The following is a 26,717-nucleotide window of genomic DNA, read 5'->3' on the forward strand; positions in this document are numbered from 1 at the left end:
AAGTACAAACATGGCTCAAAACGGCGTATAACGTCATTATATCACGCTTTGGGCACATTTTGTTTTTTAACTTCAACATGCTCCAATGTGACATTTGCCACCTGAATATCACATATATGGTCAACAGAATTACAGGAACCAAAAGTGATAGAAAGTTCAAACATGGCTCAAAACGGCGTATAACGTCATAATATCACGTTAAGGCACATTTTGTTTTTTATCTCCAACATACTCCAAAATAATATTTACCATCTCAATATCACATATATGGTCGACAGAATTACCGGAACCAAAAGTGATAGAAAGTTCAAACATGGCTCAAAACGGCGTATAACGTCATAATATCACGTTAAGGCACATTTTGTTTTTTATCTCCAACATACTCCAAAATAATATTTACCATCTGAATATCACGTATATGGTCGACAGAATTATCGGAACCAAAAGTGATAGAAAGTTCAAACATGGCTCAAAACTGCGTATAACGTCATAATATCACGTTTTGGGCACATTTTGTTTTTTAACTCCAAAATACCCCAATGTGACATTTGCCACCCGAATATCACATATATGGTCGACAGAATTACCGGAACCAAAAGAGATCGAAAGATCAAACATGGCTCAGAACGGCGTATAACGTCATAATATCATGTTTTGGGCACATTTTGTTTTTAATCTCCAACCTGCTCCAATGTGACATTTGGCATCTGAATATCACATATATGGTCGATAGAATTATCGGAACCAAAAGTGATAGAAAGTTCAAACATGGCTCAGAACGGCGTATAACGTCATAATATCACGTTTTGGGCACATTTTGTTTTTTATCTCCAACATACTCCGAAATAATATTTACCATCTGAATATCACATATATGGTCGACAGAATTACCGGAACCAAAAGTGATAGAAAGTTCAAACATGGCTCAAAACGGCTTATAACGTCATAATATCACGTTTTGGGCACATTTTGTTTTTTATCACCTACATGCTCCAACATAACATTTGGCATCTGAATATCACATATATGGTCGACAGAATTACCGGAACCAAAAGTGATAGAAAGTTCAAACATGGCTCAAAACGGCGTATAACGTCATAATATCACGTTTTGGGCACATTTTGTTTTTTAACTCCAACATACTCCAAAATAACATTTACCATCTGAATATCATATATATGGTCGCCAGATTTACCGGAACCAAAAGTGATAGAAAGTTCAAACGTGGCTCAAAACGGCGTATAACGTCACGATATCACGTTTTGGGCACATTTTGTTTTTTATCTCCAACATACTCCAAAATAATATTTACCATCTGAATATCACATATATGGTCGACAGAATTTCCGGAACCAAAAGTGATAGAAAGTTCAAACATGGCCCAAAACGGCGTATAACGTCATAATATCACGTTTTCGGCACATTTTGTTTTTTATCTCCAACATACTCCAAAATAATATTTACCATCTGAATATCACATATATGGTCGACAGAATTACCGGAACCAAAAGTGATAGAAAGTTCAAACATGGCTCAAAACGGCGTATAACGTCATAATATCACGTTTAATGAACATTTTGTTTTTTATCTCCAACATACTTCAAAATAATATTTACCATCTGAATATCACATATGGTCGACAGAATTACCGGAACCAAAAGTGATAGAAAGTTCAAACATGGCTCAAAAGGGCGTATAAAGTCATAATACCACGTTTTGAGCACATTTTGTTTTTTATTTCCAACATGCTCCAAAATAATATTTACCATCTGAATATCACATATATGGTCGCCAGAATTACCGGAACCAAAAGTGATAGAAAGTTCAAACATGGCTCAAAACGGCGTATAACGTCATAATATCACGTTTTGGGCACATATTGTTTTTTATCTCCAACATGCTCCAACATGTCATTTGGCGCCTAAATATCACAAATATCTTCAGCAGAATTATTTGAACCAAAAGTGATAGAAAGTTCAAACATGGCTCAGAACGGCGTATAACGTCATAATATCACGTTTTGGGCACATTTTGTTTTTTATCTCCAACATGCTCTAATATAACATTTGGCATCTGAATATCACCTATATGGTCGACGGAATTACCGGAACCACAAGTGATAGCAAGTTCAAACATGGCTCAGAACGGCGTATAACGTCATAATATCACGTTTTGGGCACATTTTGTTTTTTATCTCCAACATACTCCAAAATAATATTTACCATCTGAATATCACATATATGGTCGCCAGATTTACCGGAACCAAAAGTTATAGAAAGTTCAAACGTGGCTCAAAACGGCGTATAACGTCATGATATCACGTTTTGGGCACATTTTGTTTTTTATCTCCAACATACTCCAAAATAATATTTACCATCTGAATATCACATATATGGTCGATAGAATTATCGGAACCAAAAGTGATAGAAAGTTCAAACATGGCTCAGAACGGCGTATAACGTCATAATATCACGTTTTGGGCACATTTTGTTTTTTATCTCCAACATACTCCGAAATAATATTTACCATCTGAATATCACATATATGGTCGACAGAATTACCGGAACCAAAAGTGATAGAAAGTTCAAACATGGCTCAAAACGGCTTATAACGTCATAATATCACGTTTTGGGCACATTTTGTTTTTTATCACCTACATGCTCCAACATAACATTTGGCATCTGAATATCACATATATGGTCGACAGAATTACCGGAACCAAAAGTGATAGAAAGTTCAAACATGGCTCAAAACGGCGTATAACGTCATAATATCACGTTTTGGGCACATTTTGTTTTTTAACTCCAACATACTCCAAAATAACATTTACCATCTGAATATCATATATATGGTCGCCAGATTTACCGGAACCAAAAGTGATAGAAAGTTCAAACGTGGCTCAAAACGGCGTATAACGTCACGATATCACGTTTTGGGCACATTTTGTTTTTTATCTCCAACATACTCCAAAATAATATTTACCATCTGAATATCACATATATGGTCGACAGAATTTCCGGAACCAAAAGTGATAGAAAGTTCAAACATGGCCCAAAACGGCGTATAACGTCATAATATCACGTTTTCGGCACATTTTGTTTTTTATCTCCAACATACTCCAAAATAATATTTACCATCTGAATATCACATATATGGTCGACAGAATTACCGGAACCAAAAGTGATAGAAAGTTCAAACATGGCTCAAAACGGCGTATAACGTCATAATATCACGTTTAATGAACATTTTGTTTTTTATCTCCAACATACTTCAAAATAATATTTACCATCTGAATATCACATATGGTCGACAGAATTACCGGAACCAAAAGTGATAGAAAGTTCAAACATGGCTCAAAAGGGCGTATAAAGTCATAATACCACGTTTTGAGCACATTTTGTTTTTTATTTCCAACATGCTCCAAAATAATATTTACCATCTGAATATCACATATATGGTCGCCAGAATTACCGGAACCAAAAGTGATAGAAAGTTCAAACATGGCTCAAAACGGCGTATAACGTCATAATATCACGTTTTGGGCACATATTGTTTTTTATCTCCAACATGCTCCAACATGTCATTTGGCGCCTAAATATCACAAATATCTTCAGCAGAATTATTTGAACCAAAAGTGATAGAAAGTTCAAACATGGCTCAGAACGGCGTATAACGTCATAATATCACGTTTTGGGCACATTTTGTTTTTTATCTCCAACATGCTCTAATATAACATTTGGCATCTGAATATCACCTATATGGTCGACGGAATTACCGGAACCACAAGTGATAGCAAGTTCAAACATGGCTCAGAACGGCGTATAACGTCATAATATCACGTTTTGGGCACATTTTGTTTTTTATCTCCAACATACTCCAAAATAATATTTACCATCTGAATATCACATATATGGTCGCCAGATTTACCGGAACCAAAAGTTATAGAAAGTTCAAACGTGGCTCAAAACGGCGCATAACGTCATGATATCACGTTTTGGGCACATTTTGTTTTTTATCTCCAACATACTCCAAAATAATATTTACCATCTGAATATCACATATATGGTCGACAGAATTTCCGGAACCAAAAGTGATAGAAAGTTCAAACATGGCCCAAAACGGCGTATAACGTCATAATATCACGTTTAGGGCACATTTTGTTTTTTATCTCCAACATGCTCCAATGTGACATTTGCCACCTGAATATCACATATATGGTCGATAGAATTACCGGAACCAAAAGTTATAGAAAGTTCAAACATGGCTCAAAACGGCTTATAACGTCATAATATCACGTTTTGGGCACATTTTGTTTTTTATCTCCAAATGCTCCAATGTGACATTTGCCACCTGAATATCACATATATGGTCGACGGAATTACCGGAACCAAAAGTGATAGAAAGTTCAAACATGGCTCAAAACGGCGTATAACGTCATAATATCACGTTTTGGGCCGTTCTTGTTTTTTAACTCCAACATGCTCCAATTTGACATTTGCCACCTGAATATCACATATATGGTCGACAGAATTACCGGAACCAAAAGTGATAGAAAGTTCCAACATGGCTCAAAACGGCGTATAACGTCATAATATCACGCTTTGGGCACATTTTGTTTTTTAACTTCAACATGCTCCAATGTGACATTTGCCACCTGAATATCACATATATGGTCGACGGAATTACCGGAACCAAAAGTGATAGAAAGTTCAAACATGGCTCAAAACGGCGTATAACGTCATAATATCACGTTTTGGGCCGTTCTTGTTTTTTAACTCCAACATGCTCCAATTTGACATTTGCCACCTGAATATCACATATATGGTCGACAGAATTACCGGAACCAAAAGTGATAGAAAGTTCCAACATGGCTCAAAACGGCGTATAACGTCATAATATCACGCTTTGGGCACATTTTGTTTTTTAACTTCAACATGCTCCAATGTGACATTTGCCACCTGAATATCACATATATGGTCGACGGAATTACCGGAACCAAAAGTGATAGAAAGTTCAAACAAGGCTCAAAACGGCGTATAACGTCATAATATCACGTTTTGGGCCGTTCTTGTTTTTTAACTCCAACATGCTCCAATGTGACATTTGCCACCTGAATATCACATATATGGTCGACGGAATTACAGGAACCAAAAGTGATAGAAAGTTCAAACATGGCTCAAAACGGCGTATAACGTCATAATATTACGTTTTGGGCACATATTGTTTTTTAACTACAACATGCTCCAATGTGACATTTGCCACCTGAATATCACATATATGGTCGCCAGAATTACCCTAACCAAAAGTGATAGAAAGTTCAAACATGGCTCAACACGGCGTATATCTTCATAATATCACGTTTTGGGCACATTTTGTTTTTTAACTCCCACATACACCAATGTGACATTTGCCACCTGAATGACATATAATATATATGGTCGCCAGAATTACCGGAACCAAAAGTGATAGAAAGTTCAAACATGGCTCAAAACGGCTTATAACGTCATAATATCACGTTTTGGGCACATTTTGTTTTTTATCTCCAACATGCTCCAATATAACATTTGGCATCCGAATATCACCTATATGGTCGACAGAATTACCGGAACCAAAAGTGATAGAAAGTTCAAACATGGCTCAAAACGGCGTATAACTTCATAATATCACGTTTTGGGCACATTTTGTTTTTTAACTCCAACATGCTCCAATGTGACATTTGCCACCTGAATGACATATAATATATATGGTCGCCAGAATTACCATAACCAAAAGTGATAGAAAGTTCAAACATGGCTCAAAACGGCGTATAACGTCACGATATCACGTTTTGGGCACATTTTGTTTTTTATCTCCAACATACTCCAAAATAATATTTACCATCTGAATATCAGTAGTAGATAAAAGCCGATTCTAGAACCTCCTCTCAGAACCTCAGGTCAAGGTCAAGGCCAAGGTCACGTTGAGTGACCATGACCTTGACCTTGCCCTGAGGTTCTGGGAGGAGGTTCCAGAATCGGCTATTGCAAAGGGGGTCGTTGACCAGTAACCTAGACCTAAACAATGACCTTTACTTTGAGCACACCTCAGGTCAAGATCACGTTTAGTGACCATGACCTTGATCAGTAACCTTGACCTGAACAATGACCTTTACTTTGACCTCAACGGAGACCTTGAAGTCAACCTTAATTGTGACCATGACATTGACCTTGTACGTGACCTGAAATGAAGGTTACACGACGTGAGTTCATTGAAAACCCCACTTCGGAGGAGGTATGCTTTAAATAGCAGATAGAAAATCGTGTTCAACAGTATTGAAGTAAGAGTGTTGTGAACATGTTGACCTGCGACGTGTGTTACAAAGAGTTTACTAGACCAGATAATCTTGTGAGACATCAACGCACAGCATGTATTGGGAAACGTCGAAAGGTGGAAGAGGATCAACAAGGAGATGTTATAGTGTGTGAAATATGTGATGAACACGTAACCAGACAATGTTATTCCTCACATCTGCGCAGCAACAAACATAAACAGAAAGCCTTCGTAATAATAGATGATGGTGTAGAAAAAATAGATTCGATATTTGGAGATAAAATATGTAGTTTTAGAGTGAGCGATCATGAACGGAAGTACGTAGACATGAAGGAATTCAGTAACCGAATTAGAGAAAAAGTTATCAGTTTGATACAGTCCGTGAGGAATGTAAATGGTAGTTTAAAAGTGAATACGGAAATTTTTGGATTGTATTTCATAAATACGAAGGAAGAAGTGGAAATCAAATCATTCAACACAAAAAATAAAATTATAACAGTAGCCGTAGACTTGTACCAAACATACGAGGACTTTATGGACGAGATTATGGTGAAAATGTCGGAATTCCAAGAACGGGACTCAGGTAAGAGTATAAGAATAGAAAAGTAGTAAAATGCGAAACTAAAGGCGTTAATACTGCAGGTTGGACCTTGTTGGAAATATTATATCTTGAAGTGAACTGTAACAAGTTTAATCCTACAAGAGCATCGAGCTACATCGACTTACCGACATCCATAAAAGGGAAGAGAGCGGTAATAAACGTGCAAAATAACGATAATAAGTGCTTTGCTTGGGCACTGATGTCCGCGCTGTACCAACCCACAGGTTTACCGCAAAGAATATCATCATACCCAGATTATAGGGAAACAGAATTAAAGTTTGACTGCGTAACATTCCCAGTACCCATCAGAGACATACCAAAATTTGAGGAAGAAAATAACATTTCAATTAACGTCTATGGTATAAATTCTTGGTATAATGGAGAGAAAATGGTAGATGATATTGTAACTGTATGTATATGTAAACAGAAACGGGAGCGTCATGTAAACTTATTAGTAGTCAGCGACAATTTCGGGAATAACCACTATTGTTGGATAAAAAACTTATCTCGACTGATAAATACACAATCATCGACTCATGAACATCAAAGATATATTTGTGAGGGTTGTTTGCAATACTTTTCAACTGAAGACAAGTTGGTACGACATCAGATGGATGACTGTAAAAAAGTGAAAGCAACAGTACCAAGCGAACAAATAAAAGTGAATAAGTTCGGACATCTAGAAAAGGAAAATGTTTTACAATTTGAAGGATTTGAAAAAAAAATGAAAGTTCCGTTTGTGGTGTACGCCGATTTCGAGGCGATTCTGAAACCCTTAACGCCCGAAGAAGGAAAAGTTTACGATGATAATAAACCATATACGGCCCGATGTTTTGAACACGAACCATACGCTTTTGCGTACTACATTAAGTGTGCTTACGATGATAACTTATCGAAATTCCAAATATACCGAGGGCGAAACGCTGCTCTGGAATTTATTATAAGATTGGAGAAGGATGTAATAGAGATCTATAAACAACATTTGAGGCAAACAAAGGATATGATACCGCTAAGCTGTCTGGACCAATTTGTACATGAACTGAGTTCCGTATGTCACATTTGTGATAAACCAATAAACAAAGAAGAGAAAGTGTGTGATCACGATCACTTGACAGGATTGTATAGGGGTCCTGCGCATTCCGTCTGCAATATAAATTATAAATTACCGATGTTTATCCCTGTGTTTTTCCACAACCTGTCGAATTACGATGCCCACATGTTTGTGAAAAGTATTGCCCTAAACAAGGAGGAAGTAGAGGTGATAGCACAAAACAAAGAAAAATATATTTCTTTTTCCAAAAAAATAGTTGTCGGAGAAACAACCGATAACAAGGGAAAGAAACGCAAAGTGTTTATGAAAATAAGATTCGTCGACTCGTTTAGATTTATGGCGAGTTCTTTGGAAAAGTTGGTTTCATATTTGGATGATAAGGATTGTGTGGAAGTGAAAAAAAATTTCAAAGACTCTGAAGAATTTAGATTGATGCGCCAGAAAGGTGTATTTCCATATTCGTTCGTAGATTCGTTTGAAAAGTTGGAGTATAGTAAATTGCCTGATCATACACAGTTTTACGACATATTGAGTTCAAGTAATATTTCAAAGGAACAATACTCTAGAGCACAGACTGTATGGAATAAATTTAAGTGTACAACGTTGGGAGAATACAGTGACCTGTATTTGACGTCAGATGTGTTAATGTTGACTGACGTCTTTGAAAATTTCAGGACAATATCTTTGGAGAATTACAATCTGGATCCTTGCCATTATTATACTGCGCCCGGGTTTGGGTGGGATGCTCTGTTAAAAATGACAGGTGTAAAATTAGAATTGTTATTAGACATTGACATGTTACACTTTTTTAAGAAAGGAATTAGAGGCGGTCTCTGTATGTGTGTAAAACGATCTGCAATAGCAAACAACAAGTTCCTTGACGATTTTAACCCGGAAAAACCATCATCATATATTCTATACTTGGACGCTACCAATTTGTATGGGTATGCAATGAGTTGTAAATTACCAACAGGCGGTTTTCGATGGTTGTCGAACCAAGAAATAGCAGATATAGATGTGGAGTGTTTAGATGATGAACACCTTGGTTATGTCTTTGAAGTGGATTTGGAGTATCCCGAAAGGTTACACAACCAGCATGATGATCTACCGTTTTGTCCCGAAAACATAATCGCTCCCGGATCGAAGCATCCTAAGTTGATTGCGAACTTACAAAATAAATCGAAATACATAATTCACTATGTAAACCTACGTGAATGTGTGAAAAAAGGTCTTAAGCTAACCAAAATACACCGTGCATTGCAATTTCAACAATCGCCGTGGATGAAACCATATATCGATTTTAACTCTGAGAAACGAATGAATGCTACGAATGAATTTGGGAAAAATCATTATAAACAAATGAATAATATCGTGTATGGGAAAACGATGGAAAATGTTGAAAATAGAGTCGATATACGATTAGTGTCACATTGGGAGAATCGTTACAGGAGACCCGGTGCAGAAGCTCTTATCGCAAAGCCGACTTTCAAGTCATCGAAAATTTTCTGCCATAATTTGGCAGCCATTGAAATGCAGAAGGTGGAGGTCAAATATAACAAACCTCTGTATGTAGGGTTTAGCGTACTGGAATTGTCGAAAGCGGTCATTTATAACTTTTTTTATAATTTTTTAAAAGAGAAATATGGTGAAAACGTATTATTGTTATATACAGATACGGATTCGTTAATTCTCGAAATATTTACTGAGAATGTATACCAGGATATCAAAGAAAATATAGAGATGTTCGATACCTCTAATTACAAGTTAAACAACAGACATAATATTCCTCCAGGGCCGCCGATAGTTGGAAAAATGAAAGATGAGTACCCAAATACGATATTAACACTTTGGAAGGAGTTGTCAAGCGTGCCAAGGGTGTGAAAAAGTATGTTATCGATAAAAACTTAAGTGTTTCAGAATATAAACGGATTATCGAAGATGGAGGTTCTGTGCGAAAAAAGATGTATGTCTTTCGCTCCTCCTATCACACGATGTATACAGAACTAAAGAATAAAGTGGCGCTCTCTGCACATGACGATAAACGTTACGTGATGGAGGATGGATGTCATACGTTAGCTTGGGGAAACTATCTTATTGAAGATCTACGCAGGGAAGATCTTTTGGACAACTTATTGGAGTTGTTAAACGTAAACATGTATGGCTAGTTAAATTGCGATCAGTTAATTTGTAAAAAAAAAAAAAAATACTTGCTTGTATCACAAAACTTGTATATAAAGTAGAAAGTAGGTTGTTAAAAAGGTTACTTGAAATAAAATCAACGAAATTAAAAAAAAAAGTTTTTTATTTTCTTAGTGTAAAAATTATAATACATCCTTTTTTGCAATCCAAGAATTATGAGAGCTATCCATTCCCAACCATTTCACTCGGACTTTATTTCCTTTTCGACGAAGAACTTTTTCAATTAAAAATACATCCGGGTGTTTCACACGTTGTAATTCTTCGTCGTAAAATGCTCCAAGAATGGGTTCTCCTCTACCATCTTTAATAAGGTAAGTCCTGGGATTAGTATTTTGAACTGTCGCTATGGTGAAAATTTCATTGGACCAAGTTGGTTGGTAACCTTTAGCAAAAGCGTGTCTGTACTTGCTAATTCGCACGTGTTCCCCCACATTAAATTTATGGTGGTTGGGGTCGACAACTTTAATGGAATTGTATACAGTATTTAACAGAGCAGATTCATTTCGTCGATTAACAGCTGAAGGTTTCATGTGAATGGTGCGATGTATTGTGTTGTTGTAAGATTTTAGTAATTTGGGTAGTAAGTCTAACCAGCGATAATTTCCTTGCATACTAAATTCTTTCCACATTTTATTTTTTAGGGTTCTATTAAACCGTTCGATAATCGAGCTTTTTAAAGTGGAATAGGTGCTGTAATGATTAATGTTAAGTTGTTCCATTAATTTTTGAAAATCGCTATTGTAAAACTCTTTCCCATTATCGGTTTGTAAGTTGCTCGGAGTAATATTCTTTTTACTATGCAAAATGTCCTTCATAGCTTGAGTAACCTCTTTCCCAGTTTTGGTTTTGAGTGGTAAGGCCCATGCGTATTTTGAAAAAGCGTTGATAACAGTCAGTATATACTTGTAACCTTTATTGACCGACGCATATGGGATCATTTCAACCAAATCAGCTTGATAAAGATCCAATAGTCCGTGAAGCAGAACGCGGCGTCGCCGATAATGTCGTCTCGCAGGTGCATGTAGTTCGTTAACGAGATCTCGCTTAACACTAACCATTACTCTACAACCCCTTCAATCAACAACTCTACAAGAAAAGGTAGTCCTCCTATCGGTGCATTATTTTTACACTTAATGGTATCTCCGCGTTTGAGTTGGACTCCCTGGAGCGACTTAATAACGATATCGTTAACAAGTAACTGAACATGAGCGGACTTTACAACATCTTTTATCATACCTTCGTAGAAAGAATTGATGTAATCCGTAATTCCACTTTTGTTTGTGATTTTATAAAGTTTTGTTTTTGGATCAACATCTCCATCACCACGTAAAGTTAAAATAAATGTTGATGAAGGTTGTAGAACTTCGGATCTTGCTATGTGGTTCTGTATAACATGGTGGTGAACATGCTTACCAAATTTATCGATAGATGTAGAACCATGTTCACCAAAACGGTTTAAAGGCATATTGGCTTCTGAAGCGTCACAGAAACAGAAAAAAGTTTATATACCCTTAACGAATGACTTGCGCTTCCCGTAATTCCTCTATGAGGGATATAATTTCGTTATGATGAGCAGTATGACCTGCTGCTTCGGAAGCAAGTAGTAAACGCAACCGATCAACTAATTCGTTCACGTCGTCCCAGTATTCGTACTCTTTAATTGCAGCAGGTACTAACAACTTATTTAAGTGACCTGATCCAGTTTTAGGTTTTGGCCAATATCGAGCCCAGTACACATTTGGTCTTTGACCCAAGGAAATTGGTTTGATTATGTTCACAAACTTTTCATTTTCATCATCAGTTATGATACTTTTTGAAGCGTCATAATCTCTTTTATGTACATTCGAACGTTGTAAGATATCTTTGTAATTTCTCGCATCTGGTAAAGTAAATTTACCCGGTTTATTTTTGAATAACAACTCGTATAACCCCGGTGTTCCTGTATAAGTAAATTCACCCACCAAAATGTTTTTCCCGTCAAACGTTATTGGTTGATTTGCGATATACAATCCATCGGTAAGTGCACGAACACCGTAAGTTTGATCGAACTCGTTATTTACATCTACTGTTAAACCCGTAACATAGGTACGTGGTAAGGGGTCCAGCTGCCCTAAAGCTTCTCTAATAACTGTCTGTTCCATCATTCCCTCCATATTCTCTTTCATGCGCGCCAACTGCTCCCTAGCGTCCCGCTCGTAGACATCTAAAGATGTGTCTGACTCACGAACAGAAAACTCAGGTGTAGTATCTCGACCCTCGAACACCTCTTCGTCGCTGAGAAATTGCGGACTCCGTGCGAGTTCCGGTGAAACATCCATGCTAGCTCCCGGTTTAATGGGTGTTGACGTAACTCTACGTTTAGGTTTCACTCTAGGAGTTTCCAGTTTAAGTCCTTTAGAAGGTTTCTGCAAGTCAGCCAGTAAGGCTGAGATATCTGGTGACTGCTCCTTTTTCGGGGTAAATAAATCACGTTTTATCCCGAATTTATTGTCGAGCGCTAATAAATTGACAGTTTGTAATTTTTTGGAAATATCTGTCAGAGGTTCTTTCAGTGGAGCGAGTTGAGCTTCGGCAATGGACTGCTTCTGTTTTATATCTCCTTTCAAAGTGCGTATTTTATGTTTAACATCTTCTCGCGCAGCTATTAACTGTTGTGCAACATTACGATTCATAGTTCAACGTGATAGTGTAATAATCGCACAGAGACTGAGCATGCAGTCGTAAAGTCAATGGTTTTACAGTATAATGTACTCATCGAAACCTTTCCGATAGCGTCCGTTATTTTTATCGCAATCTAAATCAATAACTAATATACCGTGCGGTGTATCCCAACAAGTTCGACAAATTCTGACAAAATCATCCCACGTAATGTCCCCTAGCAAATGATCGTTGTAAATATGTTTCAAGTTAGTGAGATCTTGTTTAAATAAAACTAAAAGGTTGCAATTGTCACGTAAAAGCTGCTTGGAAATGGCGCTATAACTTTGAGCGAGTAAAAAAGTATCAACGTTTCTATGACGACCGTATGAAAAATATTCCTTGATAATCTGTTGCTCTGTAGGAGCAATATCATCAAAAATAATAATTGAATATTCTTTCACCTTTGACGGTGGTAGAAATCGTCCGACATCTGAGTATTCATAATAGCCGCAAGAGCGGATAGGTTTAAGTAATTGTCGTAGAAATTCGTATTTGATTTGGTAGAGTGAATTAGAGCACAAATATATATTCAAAAAGCGCAACCCGTTGAGAGCTGTCAATAAAGTTAACATTACGTTTGTTTTTCCGGCACCCGAAGAACCAATTATCAAACCACGTTTACATTCCCCACCAAATAATTCGCTATGTCGTTTAAATTTATTTGCAGCGAAGTCGTTATGAAGATTACAGATTGGTAGTGTTAAAGGTTGGCTAACAAACTTAACGTCTTCAACCATGCTGACGGGTGATACTTGAACGGGAGATTAACAAGAAATGAAGTCGTAGTAGAAAACAATGTTTATTTTATCATAAAATGTAGCATACAAAAAATTTCAGCAGATTATTTATTATCATTGTTTCAAAATAATGGTTTACAACACTTTAACTATATAAACTGTTAACATTGAGTTTGAAAGTTATTTAAAGCGTGCGTAATATTACACAATATTTATTTTACAATAAGACGTGGTATACATAAATTTACAAAATTATTTATTATCATGATTTCAAAAGTATCTGTATGGTTGATGTAGTAGAACCACCAGTGGGTTATTCACATACAGATGTTATGTGATTAAACAAAATAAAGCAGTGTAAGTCACAGTACAATTTACACTACTTAGTATTAAATTAACAATAAGTAGATACGGTAAATATTCAAATAAGTAATTAATAATACATATTAACAAAAGCATGGGAGCGGTAACAATAAGTAGATACGGTAAATATTCAAATAAATAATTAATAATACATATAAACAAAAGCATGGGAGCGGAAAAGGTGAAAAGGAAGCGAACTTGTTGTCATATCATCAATTCGAACGATTTTCAGTATCATACAAGGATGGTGTACAAATTTGAAAAAACCACCTACAACATATTAGTTGCTGAGACATCCCTCCGACAATTCCTCAGTACTTTGATCCTCCTCAAGTTGTGGTTTAAAACAGACTCGAAACAAAGACACACGACAACACATCGCACACCAATATTTTTTATTTAAAATAATAGTCTGCAATCGTTCAGAAGATGCATACTTTATTTTCGAGCGCAATTTCACACGACAATCCAGTTGTAAAACGTTCGTTATACTAATATGGTGTAGGCGGCGTCGACAACGATAGCAAAGGTTGCCCAAATGTGATTCATAAAAAACATACCTTGCTTGATACTGAAGACCCACTCCGAAAGTTGAACTCCAATCAACCGGAGAACCGTGGAACAACTTATGTACGGTGCCTTGCGACATTTTCTTTCAAAAGCGTTCCACGGTGGGGAAGCAAACCTCCCCAAGATTGATTCGATCGCCCTTTCGGGATATTCGACGCCAGAAGCATATGTCCCAGCTGTACATTACGTTTAGTAGCAGAGTCTTTGGTAAAACATCTACTAACCGCAACGTACGGTCTTTACGGGAAATCGTCGAATTAACGCTCTCCATAGCCAACTCCTGCAACGTTAACACTGCAAGAGACAAAAAAACTGAACGAGCTTCAAAAAAAAAACGCTATTAACCGTTGTCAGGCAGCAGCCTGAGAAGGGACTTATACAGGTTAATTTTGGTGTTGTACATGTTAAGGATGTTTGAAGAAGCAGCAAAGCAGACGGTGGGATTCTGGTTTACTGCATTCAACGCGTTCACGAAGTGGCGCTTATGATGTTCCAAAGTCGTCACTTTGGTTTGCAATTGAGGTTTCAAGCCCAAGATGAAAAAATCCTCTTGGGACAAAAGACTGCTTGCCAAGTTGGTTGTTGAATGCAGAAACGCATCAACCCATGGGTCGGGATGTGCGGTATTTACAGCTGGAAGATTTTGCCTCTGCGGGATAGTAGGGATAGGTAAAGGTGGTGGGAACACCACATTTTGTGGTGGGATAGTTGTGATAGTTGGCGGGCTGTCACGGATGTCGATGGTCACCTCTGGTGGAGATGTAACCACCGTTGCAGGTCTGGTTACTGTAGCGAGTGTAGGTACTCTTCGTGTGTTACGGGGAGGTTTGGCTAATGCGTTGCGCAGCAATCTACAGGAGTCTTGTGAAGCAGGAGAAGGGTTTGGGCGGGTAGTTTGTTTCACGCAACCCCTTGACAACAAGTTGACGCGTTTTTTTATACGGCGGGATGTGTACCGTATGGGTCCACTCGAGAAGACAGGCGAAACACATATCCTATCGGAGGGTTGGGATACGTCTTCCGTCGCTGGTACAGACGGTGCCGCAAGCACCTGGTTTTCAGCAGGTGCTTGACTTGTGACATCCGTATGTACAATATCTGGAAGTGGTTGTACCACGTCGGCCTGATTGGTAGCAGGTTCAGGTGGCACAACAACTTCCTGATATGTTCCTTCTTCTCGTATCTCCATACTGATGCGAGTTAAGCCGTAGGACGACAAGGTTGGACTGGTGGTAACAATCGCACCATTGTCGTTCCCTGGCTGTGACCGGAGCTCATTCATTATTTGCTCGTACAGTGGTGGGTCTGTAGTGAAATCCTGCATGGTACGACTCAAACCGTCAAAGTTGCCGCTGCAATATAATGGTAACGACGGTAGGCTTGACTCAACAACATTCGTACTGTCGTTATTGCGTGGCAGCACGGCAACCAGTGGGTCGGTCATACCATCGGTATTATCGCTTGCACGAGCGTGGCTGTTACCAATTAAGTGAAGCATAATGGGAAAGACTTCAAGGAATCAAAAGGGTTACAAAAAATTTGGATTATTTTATTAAAATTATACGTTCGCTCACGTCTGACAAGTTTGCAATGCGCTGAAGAACCACTTTTCTCAGCGTATAACAATTAATGTCTGAAATCATCACAAACATACATGAAGAAAACCGATAAAAATTGTATTGATGTAACTTACTTTTCAAATGGTTTTCTATCACGTCTGACAGGTTTGCAATGCGCTGAAGAACCACTTTTCTCAGCGTATAACAATTAATACCTGAAATCATCACAAACATACATGAAGAAAACCGATAAAAATTGTATTGATGTAACTTACTTTTCAAATGGTTTTCTAGCAGAAGGCGATTTCTTCGTGGTCGGAAAAACACAGTTTTTAACAAAATCTGTTATTATTGTAAACACACTTTTTAAGGAATTATCGTCTTTTGTACACTACTATATCACTCAGCGACTGCTGTACACGGAGTGAGGAGTAACCCACTTTCCACTACCTTTAAGTACGGGTTAGTGAACAGGTATTTGTCCGGTCAACTGTCTGGGAATGCGAGGTCGTTTAGGTCTTCTCCTTGTTATCGCCCGTGACTGAAGGGGAGGTCATACTGTCTGGGAATGCGAGGTTGTCCAGGTTTTCTCCTTCCAGGAGGTGAAGAGGTTTCTTTAAATAAAACTCATCAATATGGATAAAAAAATAACATTTATTTCTTTTCTAACGTACATTTAATACAATGCATTTTAGGTGGTGGTGGTCCATCGAAATGAGTTTCCGCACAATCATTATTATAATGTTCAAGACACGGTAACTTCATTTGTAACATTTTCGATTGCTGGTAGGCGAACGGTAGTTGGGTCCAAATTCTTCGTAATTCCATAGATGGTACTTTATCGAAATAATACTGTGTTGGTAAATATTTTAAATCACGAGCTGGAATGTTCGCAAATGAGGCATCTTGTTCATATTTTTTCATTACGCTGTACACTTTCTTGGCAGATGTAAGTGGCCAACACCCAAACACAGTGAACACTTGTTCCATCGCAACCAGCTCTTAACTATCCCCCATTACGACTTGTCTCTGCTTTATAGTCACCGACTGTCTTTCGCATCCTTGTTTTGCACCCCCTCTTCGACAACTTCTTGTAAGTGGCGTACATTGGAAAGAGCGCACATACTTCTTCGTCGCGAGTGAAAAGCACAGCTCGGTATACCCATCTCAAGTTTATAGATACTACCTTCCAACGCAAATATCGGCGCGGAAATAATATGTCTTAAAAATTTAATTTTTTCAGGTCCTTTAACATACACTTTCTTGACATTCCGACACAGATATTTGACTATGGCGTCGAATTCCATTGGATGGATAAAACCAACTTTCCAGTCGATGCAATGATGATGTGTCATTAACCAGTTTGCAGTATTCCTATATTTAGATGGTAATGAAGCTATACTGCTACTCGGTTGAAAAACGTGGTGGGTTATGCATTTGTTACTATCACATGATGCTAATTCTTTAGGTACGAACTGATCTTCGTTGACCATGAAACCTTGTATATCGAGAATTATGTATTGAGTTTTATTTGAATACATCTTGCTTCCGTACATCAACACGATTATCCATACTATGCAGCCGTAGAAATCTGTCGCACAACTTATACTCTACGACTTTTTTTTGTTTACGCTGAATATAGAAGTCTCACATTTCGGATGATGAGCTACGGGTGCGATGCGGCTCAGGATCCGATCCAACTACACACTACCAACCCTTCTTTCCCCATACTCAAGTCATTTGTTTGACGATTTTTGTTAGTGGAGAATATTGAAACGCCTTATCATGTAAAACTAAACAGTATGCTGTGGTACCATCAGGAATCGGATTTTTTGTCGTAAATTCTATCCGTATTTCTACCCCACTTTTGTGTAGCGCTTCTGCTTGATATGTACAATCAATTCCAATCAGTGGATAATTTTCAATAAATTGTTTCGGAGTGAGTAATGGTTCTCCTTCCTTCCCATAGTAGGACTTTTGAAAGCGTGTATACATGTCATATAACACTGCGACACGATTACTATCAAAGTCCACGTTCAGATTATCGTATGGGTAGCGTTCACCGTTTAGGAATACCGTCAAATTGGTGAGTTTTACATTATCAAAGGTTGCCATGTTCGCCAACTGTTTTCCTTTCTTCTTTGTTTGAAACCCAATTATTATAAATCTAGGTGTTTCCAACTGCGGAGCTGTTTTCACAGCCCATGAATGCTTTGTTGTTTGAGGTAAAGAAGGATATTCATGTACTTCCCAACTGCGAAAAGGTATTTGCAGATCAATATTTCGTCCTGCTATTTTTGTTAGAGCTAATTGTTCTCGTAAGCCTACGGCTAGATGGGGCATTCTCCACACAACTTTATCGATTTTTAACTGTAACGGTTCTTCTACCGTATTCACAAGCACATCATTATTATCATTATTACGAATTAACACTAGCTCTTGTCTCACATTCATCACAATTGTTTTAAAATCTTCAGCAAACCCTATTAATGTCTTTAGCGGTACACTCAATCCAAAATTTCCATTTTTATCCATTATTGCATCCGTTACAGGGGATGTTGGGACCACTTGACCTAGCAGATCCTCGCCCATGTTCCAACCTGCGTTCGCCAACTTTATTATATCGTGAGGGGTATACGAAAAGTATCCTTTCATACATGATGTTAACCCCACGTTTCTCACTCCATCTATTTGAACACCATTTATAAGATAGCGAATATCACTGAACATAAACGCTACAGGATTATTTATCAATTTTGCAGTTGCACTAGCATCTTTTGTTGCTTTACCACTCGCATCCAGTTTACGTACGCTCCCTTCCACATACAAAAAACTTTCATGAGGCAATGTGTAATTGTCTATTTCGGGTATGCCTATACGAATTTCATCATTGTTACCGAAGCTAGTAGAACCAAACGGTTGATGGGAATGATATTCGTAACTTACAATCGAGTTATCTACTTTTATTTTCTCCGTGACGTTTAAGGACTCCATTTATAGTAGTTGAAAACCTAAGTTGCTTAAATACTGACGATTGACGCGTGTTAACTGGGTAGTTGATTTTCGCTTACTGTTAGGTTTTACATCCTTTCGTACCGTTTTATACATTACTCTATCACCCAGATTTTCCTGTGCTTTTCTTCGAACGTCGTACACTATACCCATATTAAATACCCTACTACTCACACCGATTTCAAGTGCACTCTCACGGTCACTTCTTCGTCTCTGAAGTTTACCAACTGACCGTCCTGATCAAGTATGCGTACTATTAATGTACTAATCACGTTCGTTGTAACAGGTAAGTAAATCGGTTGTTGCGGAGCTTCTATTATTTTAAAACCAGCCGGTACGTTCGGGAAGAAATGATACAACACGTGCATGGGTTGTCCATTCGTATACGATCCGGAGCTCAAATTACAATAAATTTGTAATGCATTCGTTTTATTTATATTCACGATATGATCCGATTCTGTTATCGTGTTTTTAGGTATAACTTTAGGGTTAAAACCAAGTAAGGAACCGATTGAATTATCGCTAGCAAAATTTATTCGCCGGTTTGTTTTTATCTCAGCACGTTGCGTATTATTATTACCTCTTATGCGTATCTGTGTACCCGGTGTAGTCACGCTGAGAATATTCCTCGCTGTTAATGTTTTTTTAACGTATTCGTTAATATCGTTAATATCGTATGTTCCTAGCGGTATTTCAATATTCTCTGTAAAATTTCCCATATGATCTTCATATTGTAAAATATTGTTTGTTGAATCGATATTAGGTAACGTATTGAACGTTTCGAAATTTAAAAGAGCTAACTCGTATGTACCGAGTTCATTCAAATAAATCGGTGGGTTAAAGTTACAAGACAACTCCGACCCCCTTCCGGTGAGCGTAAATGTATAACTTGTATGTATTGTATCTTGTTCCATTGTTGTTCTCAAGACTAATCTTACACGGATACTTCCTTGGTATTTAAACTATCTAAGAAATGCAGACACAATTGTCCACAATTTGTTTGATCTTCTTTTTGATATCGTCGATAATTATACCTCACAATATTTCTCCCCCCATCCGATATAAAATACTTCTCCACTTCAATCGGTGGTCGTAAATCTCCATAACTGTCAAAGTAGTTAACATTTACACCATCCTTGTTGTAAGCTGTCCAGTGAGTACCGGGACCCGTACGATTATCAAGATTTATTATCCCACTCTCTCGTTTTCGGATTTTCTTCGGTAAATTGTTTCTCATGTACACCCCACGAAAGTTTAACAGATCAAGCGCTCGTGCATATCGCCTTAACTCTACATCCGTTAAAGAATGTTGGGGTATTTTTATTAGTTTTTTGCTACAGTTTTATAACCACAACCCTTTTTATATGGATTAATAAACATTCCTGTACCAATTTTGTTCGCCCTCTTGGGGCGTTTTAGTCGCTTTGATTTTCGTGATACCGTTTTCATGACTAGTCCGCAACCTTGCTTATATGGTTTAATATACAAACCGCTGCCGATCGCTTTTGGTTCCATAGCCCGATTGTGACGTTGGGCTTCTTGTAACTGCTCCCTTGCTATTTTTGCTTCGTTTACGGTTTTTGCAATAGCTGCTGCACCTCCGCCTAAAGAACCGAGAGCACCCAAAGCTGCAAGTATTAAGGGTAAAAAACCTCCCGTCTTGGGAATCTTGATTATTTTTCCGCGCGGTTTAAGTATTCTACCTTGATAAGGTTTCAACAGATTGTAACCCACTTGTACATCTCCCTTTGTATTCGTACTGTTGGTCTGTGCAATCGCTCGCCGCACTAAGTTCATTGCCTGCGTAAACGACAACTTACCGCCACGTTTCAACTTCTGACGAGTTGTCCCTCTACGTCTTAGGGCACGAATTTGCATTCCCATACCCATTATTGTTTTTCCTTTCATTATCGTTGACACTAACGCCGACGATAGTCGCTCTCCTAAGCTTGCGTCTTTACTTCTCAACCGCTCTTTCGCCGTCTTATACAACTCTTTATCGGCTATGTGTCGCTCAGCTAAATTCGATGTCGCTGCGTAGGCAATATCATGCGTTTTACAGGCGTCGTCTAATTTATTCACTCCCCGATCTCCACGAACTAATCTCTTTACCAATTTGGTTCCCGGACCGCAATAATTATAACCTGGCAAATGTAGTTCTATCGGAAGCTTATTGATTAATGTATTCACAATACCTCGACCAGACCGTTTGCTTGATCGATGCATACTGTTTCACTGTCCTAACATTCATACCATTATATTTAATAGCTTTCGCACATTATTCGGTGAATATTGGATGGTTAATAATACGCTCACATTTGAAAAAAAATTTTATTTATTTTAAGTCATTACATATTTAAATCTTTCATGAAAAATCTTATTTCTAAATTCGCTGCTTAAGTACAGGTGTAACATATCATTTACATAACTTATTCTATTCTTAAATCTAAGACGATCTAAATACATTTCCTCCCAATTACACTTTCGTGATTGTCTATACGCATAAGTCCATGCATACATTCTATGCATCTCATTTTTACTCTCATCAATCCGCACCTTACCCATGTCTTTATTGATTGTGAAATAATTTAAACAAATCTACATCCAACAAGATTTTATCGAAATTGTACAACATCACTTCCTTACTTATACATATTTGTTCAGAACACGATTCATTGAGCATCGTTAACATATTACGTTTCACATCTCCATCCATTGCAGCTAACGCGTTTATAACACTATCATAATATGCTTTGTAATTCACAGTTCTCAATAATTTCAGTCGAGTTGCTACTAAATCTGCTACGTTCCAAAGCTCATGCAACGATTCATATGCAATATATACATATTCTCCACCCCTCTCCAACTTTAAAATCTTGCAAACGTTTTCCATCCAATCGCACGATATACTGACACCACACAACACTATCTGCGACGGAGACTGATTAGCAAAACTGTTTGTGATTGTTGACTTATACATAATAATGTTGTGCCAATCGTTTTCCGTTAATGTTAAACATTGACCTTTTCCCATTAACCTTACCACTGGTTCAAAATGTAAGTCAGCACTTAATCCTATTGCCACACATTTCGTGCGGCTCTTATTTAGTGCATACACTGTTTCCGAAAATAGAGGACCTCTACTTGCTCTTACTGTACTGTCCGACATGTTGGTTAAGCTCTCCATGTTATCTATTCTCGAAACTACTTCATTATTACCGTTAACACTTTGCGTCATAATAAAAGGGCTTAAGTCTGCAAACGAATCTTTTCCATCAGCGACCGCTTGCATATTGTTACCACACTCTATAACTGTATTAAACTTTTCTTGTTTTAACACCTCTTCAGATGCCACGGGTGTCAACGAGGGTTTTATCACCTTTGGACTTATGCTCGCTTTTTTGGACACCGCCTGTTGAACCTCGAGACTTCTCTTCGGTGCTTTTGTATATTGTTGTCTGGAACCCACTAAGTATATATAACATTAATACTTCTGCTGTAAGACAAGTGTTTATGGACTTACTTGTTCTGCGTTGTTATGTCACCACTACGTCGGATGATTTCAATGAAACTAATCTTTTATGAACCTGACTTGCTATTTATGCACATCATTTTAGGTGGGGACGTCACGGTCACAATTAAGGTTGACTTCAAGTTCTCCGTTGAGGTCAAAGTAAAGGTCATTGTTCAGGTCAAGGTTACTGATCAATGTCATAGTCACTCAACGTGATCTTGACCTGAGGTGAGCTCAAAGTAAATCCAACCCGGTCATGCTCCACTCCTCCGGGAGCACCCGAGAAGAGTCATCACTCGACTTGAGTACACCAAAAAAAACATCATGAACTGCTAACTCGGGGGCGTCGAGTTGACACCATAAATAATACGTTAAAAAGATATGCAATTGTTTATCATTTATTAAAGACGAGTTCAATAAATTAAATGAAATTTAATTCGGTTGTTTTTCTTTTCCATTTTATATATTAGGATTAGGAATGTGATACATTTAAATTGAATAAAAAAAGTCAGTACAATAAAAATTAATTTATTTAAATTTTAAATTTTAACACTAATCTAAATCCATTTTTAAAAATTTTAAAATTAATTTAACATTTTCAATTGCACAACTGCTTTCCGATTTATAATGATATGCGCAAGAATTTTGACTCAACGAAAGCAAAGGGCAATATATATTATCTTGTAAATTAATAATCACTGGCTTTACCGATGATAATAGGTCTCTCAATACCTTTTCTTTTTGAGATCCCTTTACAAACACCACCTCCACTCCGCATGTATGCTGTTCCAGAATGTCTTTCAGTTGATTATAGGGCACATATCCATTCTCGTAATGCAAATGGTGTAAGTTATTCTCCTCCCAACGCACTTGTCGACATTCTCGCTTATTGAGTCTTTCATAACTTATATCAGGTTGAAATATGAAATGGGAAATCGACTCACCATCACCGATAGCCAATTCTTTAACTCGAAATCCCGAAGATAAAGTAAACCCTTGCATATCGATGACTTTAATTGGATTTCTCGATGCCATTATATTTAAGCGATGTAAACTGCTTAAAATAGGAGCTACAAGTTCCTCAATTTCTTTATGTTCACAACACTCTTACTTCAATACTGTTGAACACGATTTTCTATCTGCTATTTAAAGCATACCTCCTCCGAAGTGGGGTTTTCAATGGCCTCACGTCGTGTAACCTTCATTTCAGGTCACGTACACGGTCAATGTAATGGTCACAATTAAGGTTGACTTCAAGGTCTCCGTTGAGATCAAAGTAAAGGTCATTGTTCAGGTCAAGTTTACTGATCAAGGTCATGGTCACTAAACGTGATCTTGACCTGAGGTGAGCTCAAAGTAAAGGTCATTGTTTAGGTCAAGGTTACTGGTCAACGACCCCCTTTGCAATAGCCGATTCTGGAACCTCCTCCCAGAACCTCAGGGCAAGGTCAAGGTCATGGTCACTCAACGTGACCTTGGCCTTGGCCTTGACCTGAGGTTCTGAGAGGAGGTTCTAGAATCGGCTTTTATCTACTACTAATATCACATATATGGTCGACAGAATTTCCGGAACCAAAAGTGATAGAAAGTTCAAACATGGCCCAAAACGGCGTATAACGTCATAATATCACGTTTTCGGCACATTTTGTTTTTTATCTCCAACATACTCCAAAATAATATTTACCATCTGAATATCACATATATGGTCGACAGAATTACCGGAACCAAAAGTGATAGAAAGTTCAAACATGGCTCAAAACGGCGTATAACGTCATAATATCACGTTTAATGAACATTTTGTTTTTTATCTCCAACATACTTCAAAATAATATTTACCATCTGAATATCACATATGGTCGACAGAATTACCGGAACCAAAAGTGATAGAAAGTTCAAACATGGCTCAAAAGGGCGTATAAAGTCATAATACCACGTTTTGAGCACATTTTGTTTTTTATTTCCAACATGCTCCAAAATAATATTTACCATCTGAATAACACATATATGGTCGCCAGAATTACCGGAACCAAAAGTGATAGAAAGTTCAAACATGGCTCAAAACGGCGTATAACGTCATAATATCACGTTTTGGGCACATATTGTTTTTTATCTCCAACATGCTCCAACATGTCATTTGGCGCCTAAATATCACAAATATCTTCAGCAGAATTATTTGAACCAAAAGTGATAGAAAGTTCAAACATGGCTCAGAACGGCGTATAACGTCATAATATCACGTTTTGGGCACATTTTGTTTTTTATCTCCAACATGCTCTAATATAACATTTGGCATCTGAATATCACCTATATGGTCGACGGAATTACCGGAACCACAAGTGATAGCAAGTTCAAACATGGCTCAGAACGGCGTATAACGTCATAATATCACGTTTTGGGCACATTTTGTTTTTTATCTCCAACATACTCCAAAATAATATTTACCATCTGAATATCACATATATGGTCGCCAGATTTACCGGAACCAAAAGTTATAGAAAGTTCAAACGTGGCTCAAAACGGCGTATAACGTCATGATATCACGTTTTGGGCACATTTTGTTTTTTATCTCCAACATACTCCAAAATAATATTTACCATCTGAATATCACATATATGGTCGACAGAATTTCCGGAATCAAAAGTGATAGAAAGTTCAAACATGGCCCAAAACGGCGTATAACGTCATAATATCACGTTTAGGGCACATTTTGTTTTTTATCTCCAACATGCTCCAATGTGACATTTGCCACCTGAATATCACATATATGGTCGATAGAATTACCGGAACCAAAAGTGATAGAAAGTTCAAACATGGCTCAAAACGGCTTATAACGTCATAATATCACGTTTTGGGCACATTTTGTTTTTTATCTCCAAATGCTCCAATGTGACATTTGCCACCTGAATATCACATATATGGTCGACGGAATTACCGGAACCAAAAGTGATAGAAAGTTCAAACATGGCTCAAAACGGCGTATAACGTCATAATATCACGTTTTGGGCCGTTCTTGTTTTTTAACTCCAACATGCTCCAATTTGACATTTGCCACCTGAATATCACATATATGGTCGACAGAATTACCGGAACCAAAAGTGATAGAAAGTTCCAACATGGCTCAAAACGGCGTATAACGTCATAATATCACGCTTTGGGCACATTTTGTTTTTTAACTTCAACATGCTCCAATGTGACATTTGCCACCTGAATATCACATATATGGTCGACGGAATTACCGGAACCAAAAGTGATAGAAAGTTCAAACATGGCTCAAAACGGCGTATAACGTCATAATATCACGTTTTGGGCCGTTCTTGTTTTTTAACTCCAACATGCTCCAATTTGACATTTGCCACCTGAATATCACATATATGGTCGACAGAATTACCGGAACCAAAAGTGATAGAAAGTTCCAACATGGCTCAAAACGGCGTATAACGTCATAATATCACGCTTTGGGCACATTTTGTTTTTTAACTTCAACATGCTCCAATGTGACATTTGCCACCTGAATATCACATATATGGTCAACAGAATTACAGGAACCAAAAGTGATAGAAAGTTCAAACATGGCTCAAAACGGCGTATAACGTCATAATATCACGTTTTGGGCACATTTTGTTTTTTATCTCCAACATGCTCCAATGTGACATTTGGCATCTGAATATCACCTATATGGTCGATGGAATTACCGGAACCAAAAGTGATAGAAAGTTCAAACATGGCTCAAAACGGCGTATAACGTCATAATATCACGCTTTGGGCACATTTTGTTTTTTATCTCCAACATCCTCCAATGTGACATTTGGCATCTGAATATCACCTATGTGGTCGACAGAATTACCGGAACCAAAAGTGATAAAAAGTTCAAACATGGCTCAAAACGGCGTATAACGTCGTAATATCACGTTTTGGGCACATTTTGTTTTTTATCTCCAACATGCTCCAACATGTCATTTGGCGCCTAAATATCACAAATATGGTCAGCAGAATTATCGGAACCAAAAGTGATAGAAAGTTCAAACATGGCTCAGAACGGCGTATAACGTCATAATATCACGTTTTGGGCACATTTTGTTTTTTATCTCCAACATGTTTCAAC

The 26,717-nt window shown here is 37.6% G+C and overlaps 3 protein-coding genes across 5 annotated transcripts; 1 reads left to right on the plus strand and 2 right to left on the minus strand.

Annotated features, from left to right (window-relative positions):
• The first annotated feature begins 6,260 nt into the window (after positions 1 to 6,260).
• On the plus strand, positions 6,261 to 9,842 carry LOC139431516 (uncharacterized). The gene is made up of 2 exons (XM_071199395.1): positions 6,261 to 6,892; positions 6,952 to 9,842. Exons 1-2 carry the CDS (start codon positions 6,334 to 6,336, stop codon positions 9,840 to 9,842), a joined length of 3,450 nt encoding a protein of 1,149 aa, XP_071055496.1. The 5' UTR covers positions 6,261 to 6,333.
• Positions 9,843 to 14,742: 4,900 nt separating this feature from the next.
• On the minus strand, positions 14,743 to 16,619 carry LOC139431484 (uncharacterized). 3 transcript variants are annotated; one of them, XM_071199326.1, is made up of 3 exons: positions 16,365 to 16,619; positions 16,224 to 16,304; positions 14,743 to 16,163 (listed from the first exon to the last, which is right to left on the minus strand). In XM_071199326.1, the coding sequence occupies exon 3, from the start codon at positions 16,026 to 16,028 to the stop codon at positions 14,871 to 14,873; it is 1,158 nt and encodes a 385-aa protein (XP_071055427.1). In that variant the 5' UTR covers positions 16,029 to 16,163; positions 16,224 to 16,304; positions 16,365 to 16,619; the 3' UTR covers positions 14,743 to 14,870. The 3 variants fall into 3 exon arrangements, with proteins under 3 accessions (XP_071055427.1, XP_071055428.1, XP_071055426.1); XM_071199327.1 differs by lacking the exon at positions 16,224 to 16,304; XM_071199325.1 differs by having other exon boundaries at positions 14,743 to 16,304.
• A 1,201-nt stretch (positions 16,620 to 17,820) lies between these two features.
• Positions 17,821 to 19,083, minus strand: LOC139431517 (uncharacterized). Its single transcript, XM_071199396.1, has one exon. The coding sequence runs from the start codon at positions 19,081 to 19,083 to the stop codon at positions 17,821 to 17,823; it is 1,263 nt and encodes a 420-aa protein (XP_071055497.1).
• Positions 19,084 to 26,717: the final 7,634 nt, after the last annotated feature.

This window comes from Onthophagus taurus, chromosome 10 (assembly GCF_036711975.1).
Source record: "Onthophagus taurus isolate NC chromosome 10, IU_Otau_3.0, whole genome shotgun sequence".
Lineage (NCBI taxonomy): Eukaryota > Metazoa > Arthropoda > Insecta > Coleoptera > Scarabaeidae > Onthophagus > Onthophagus taurus.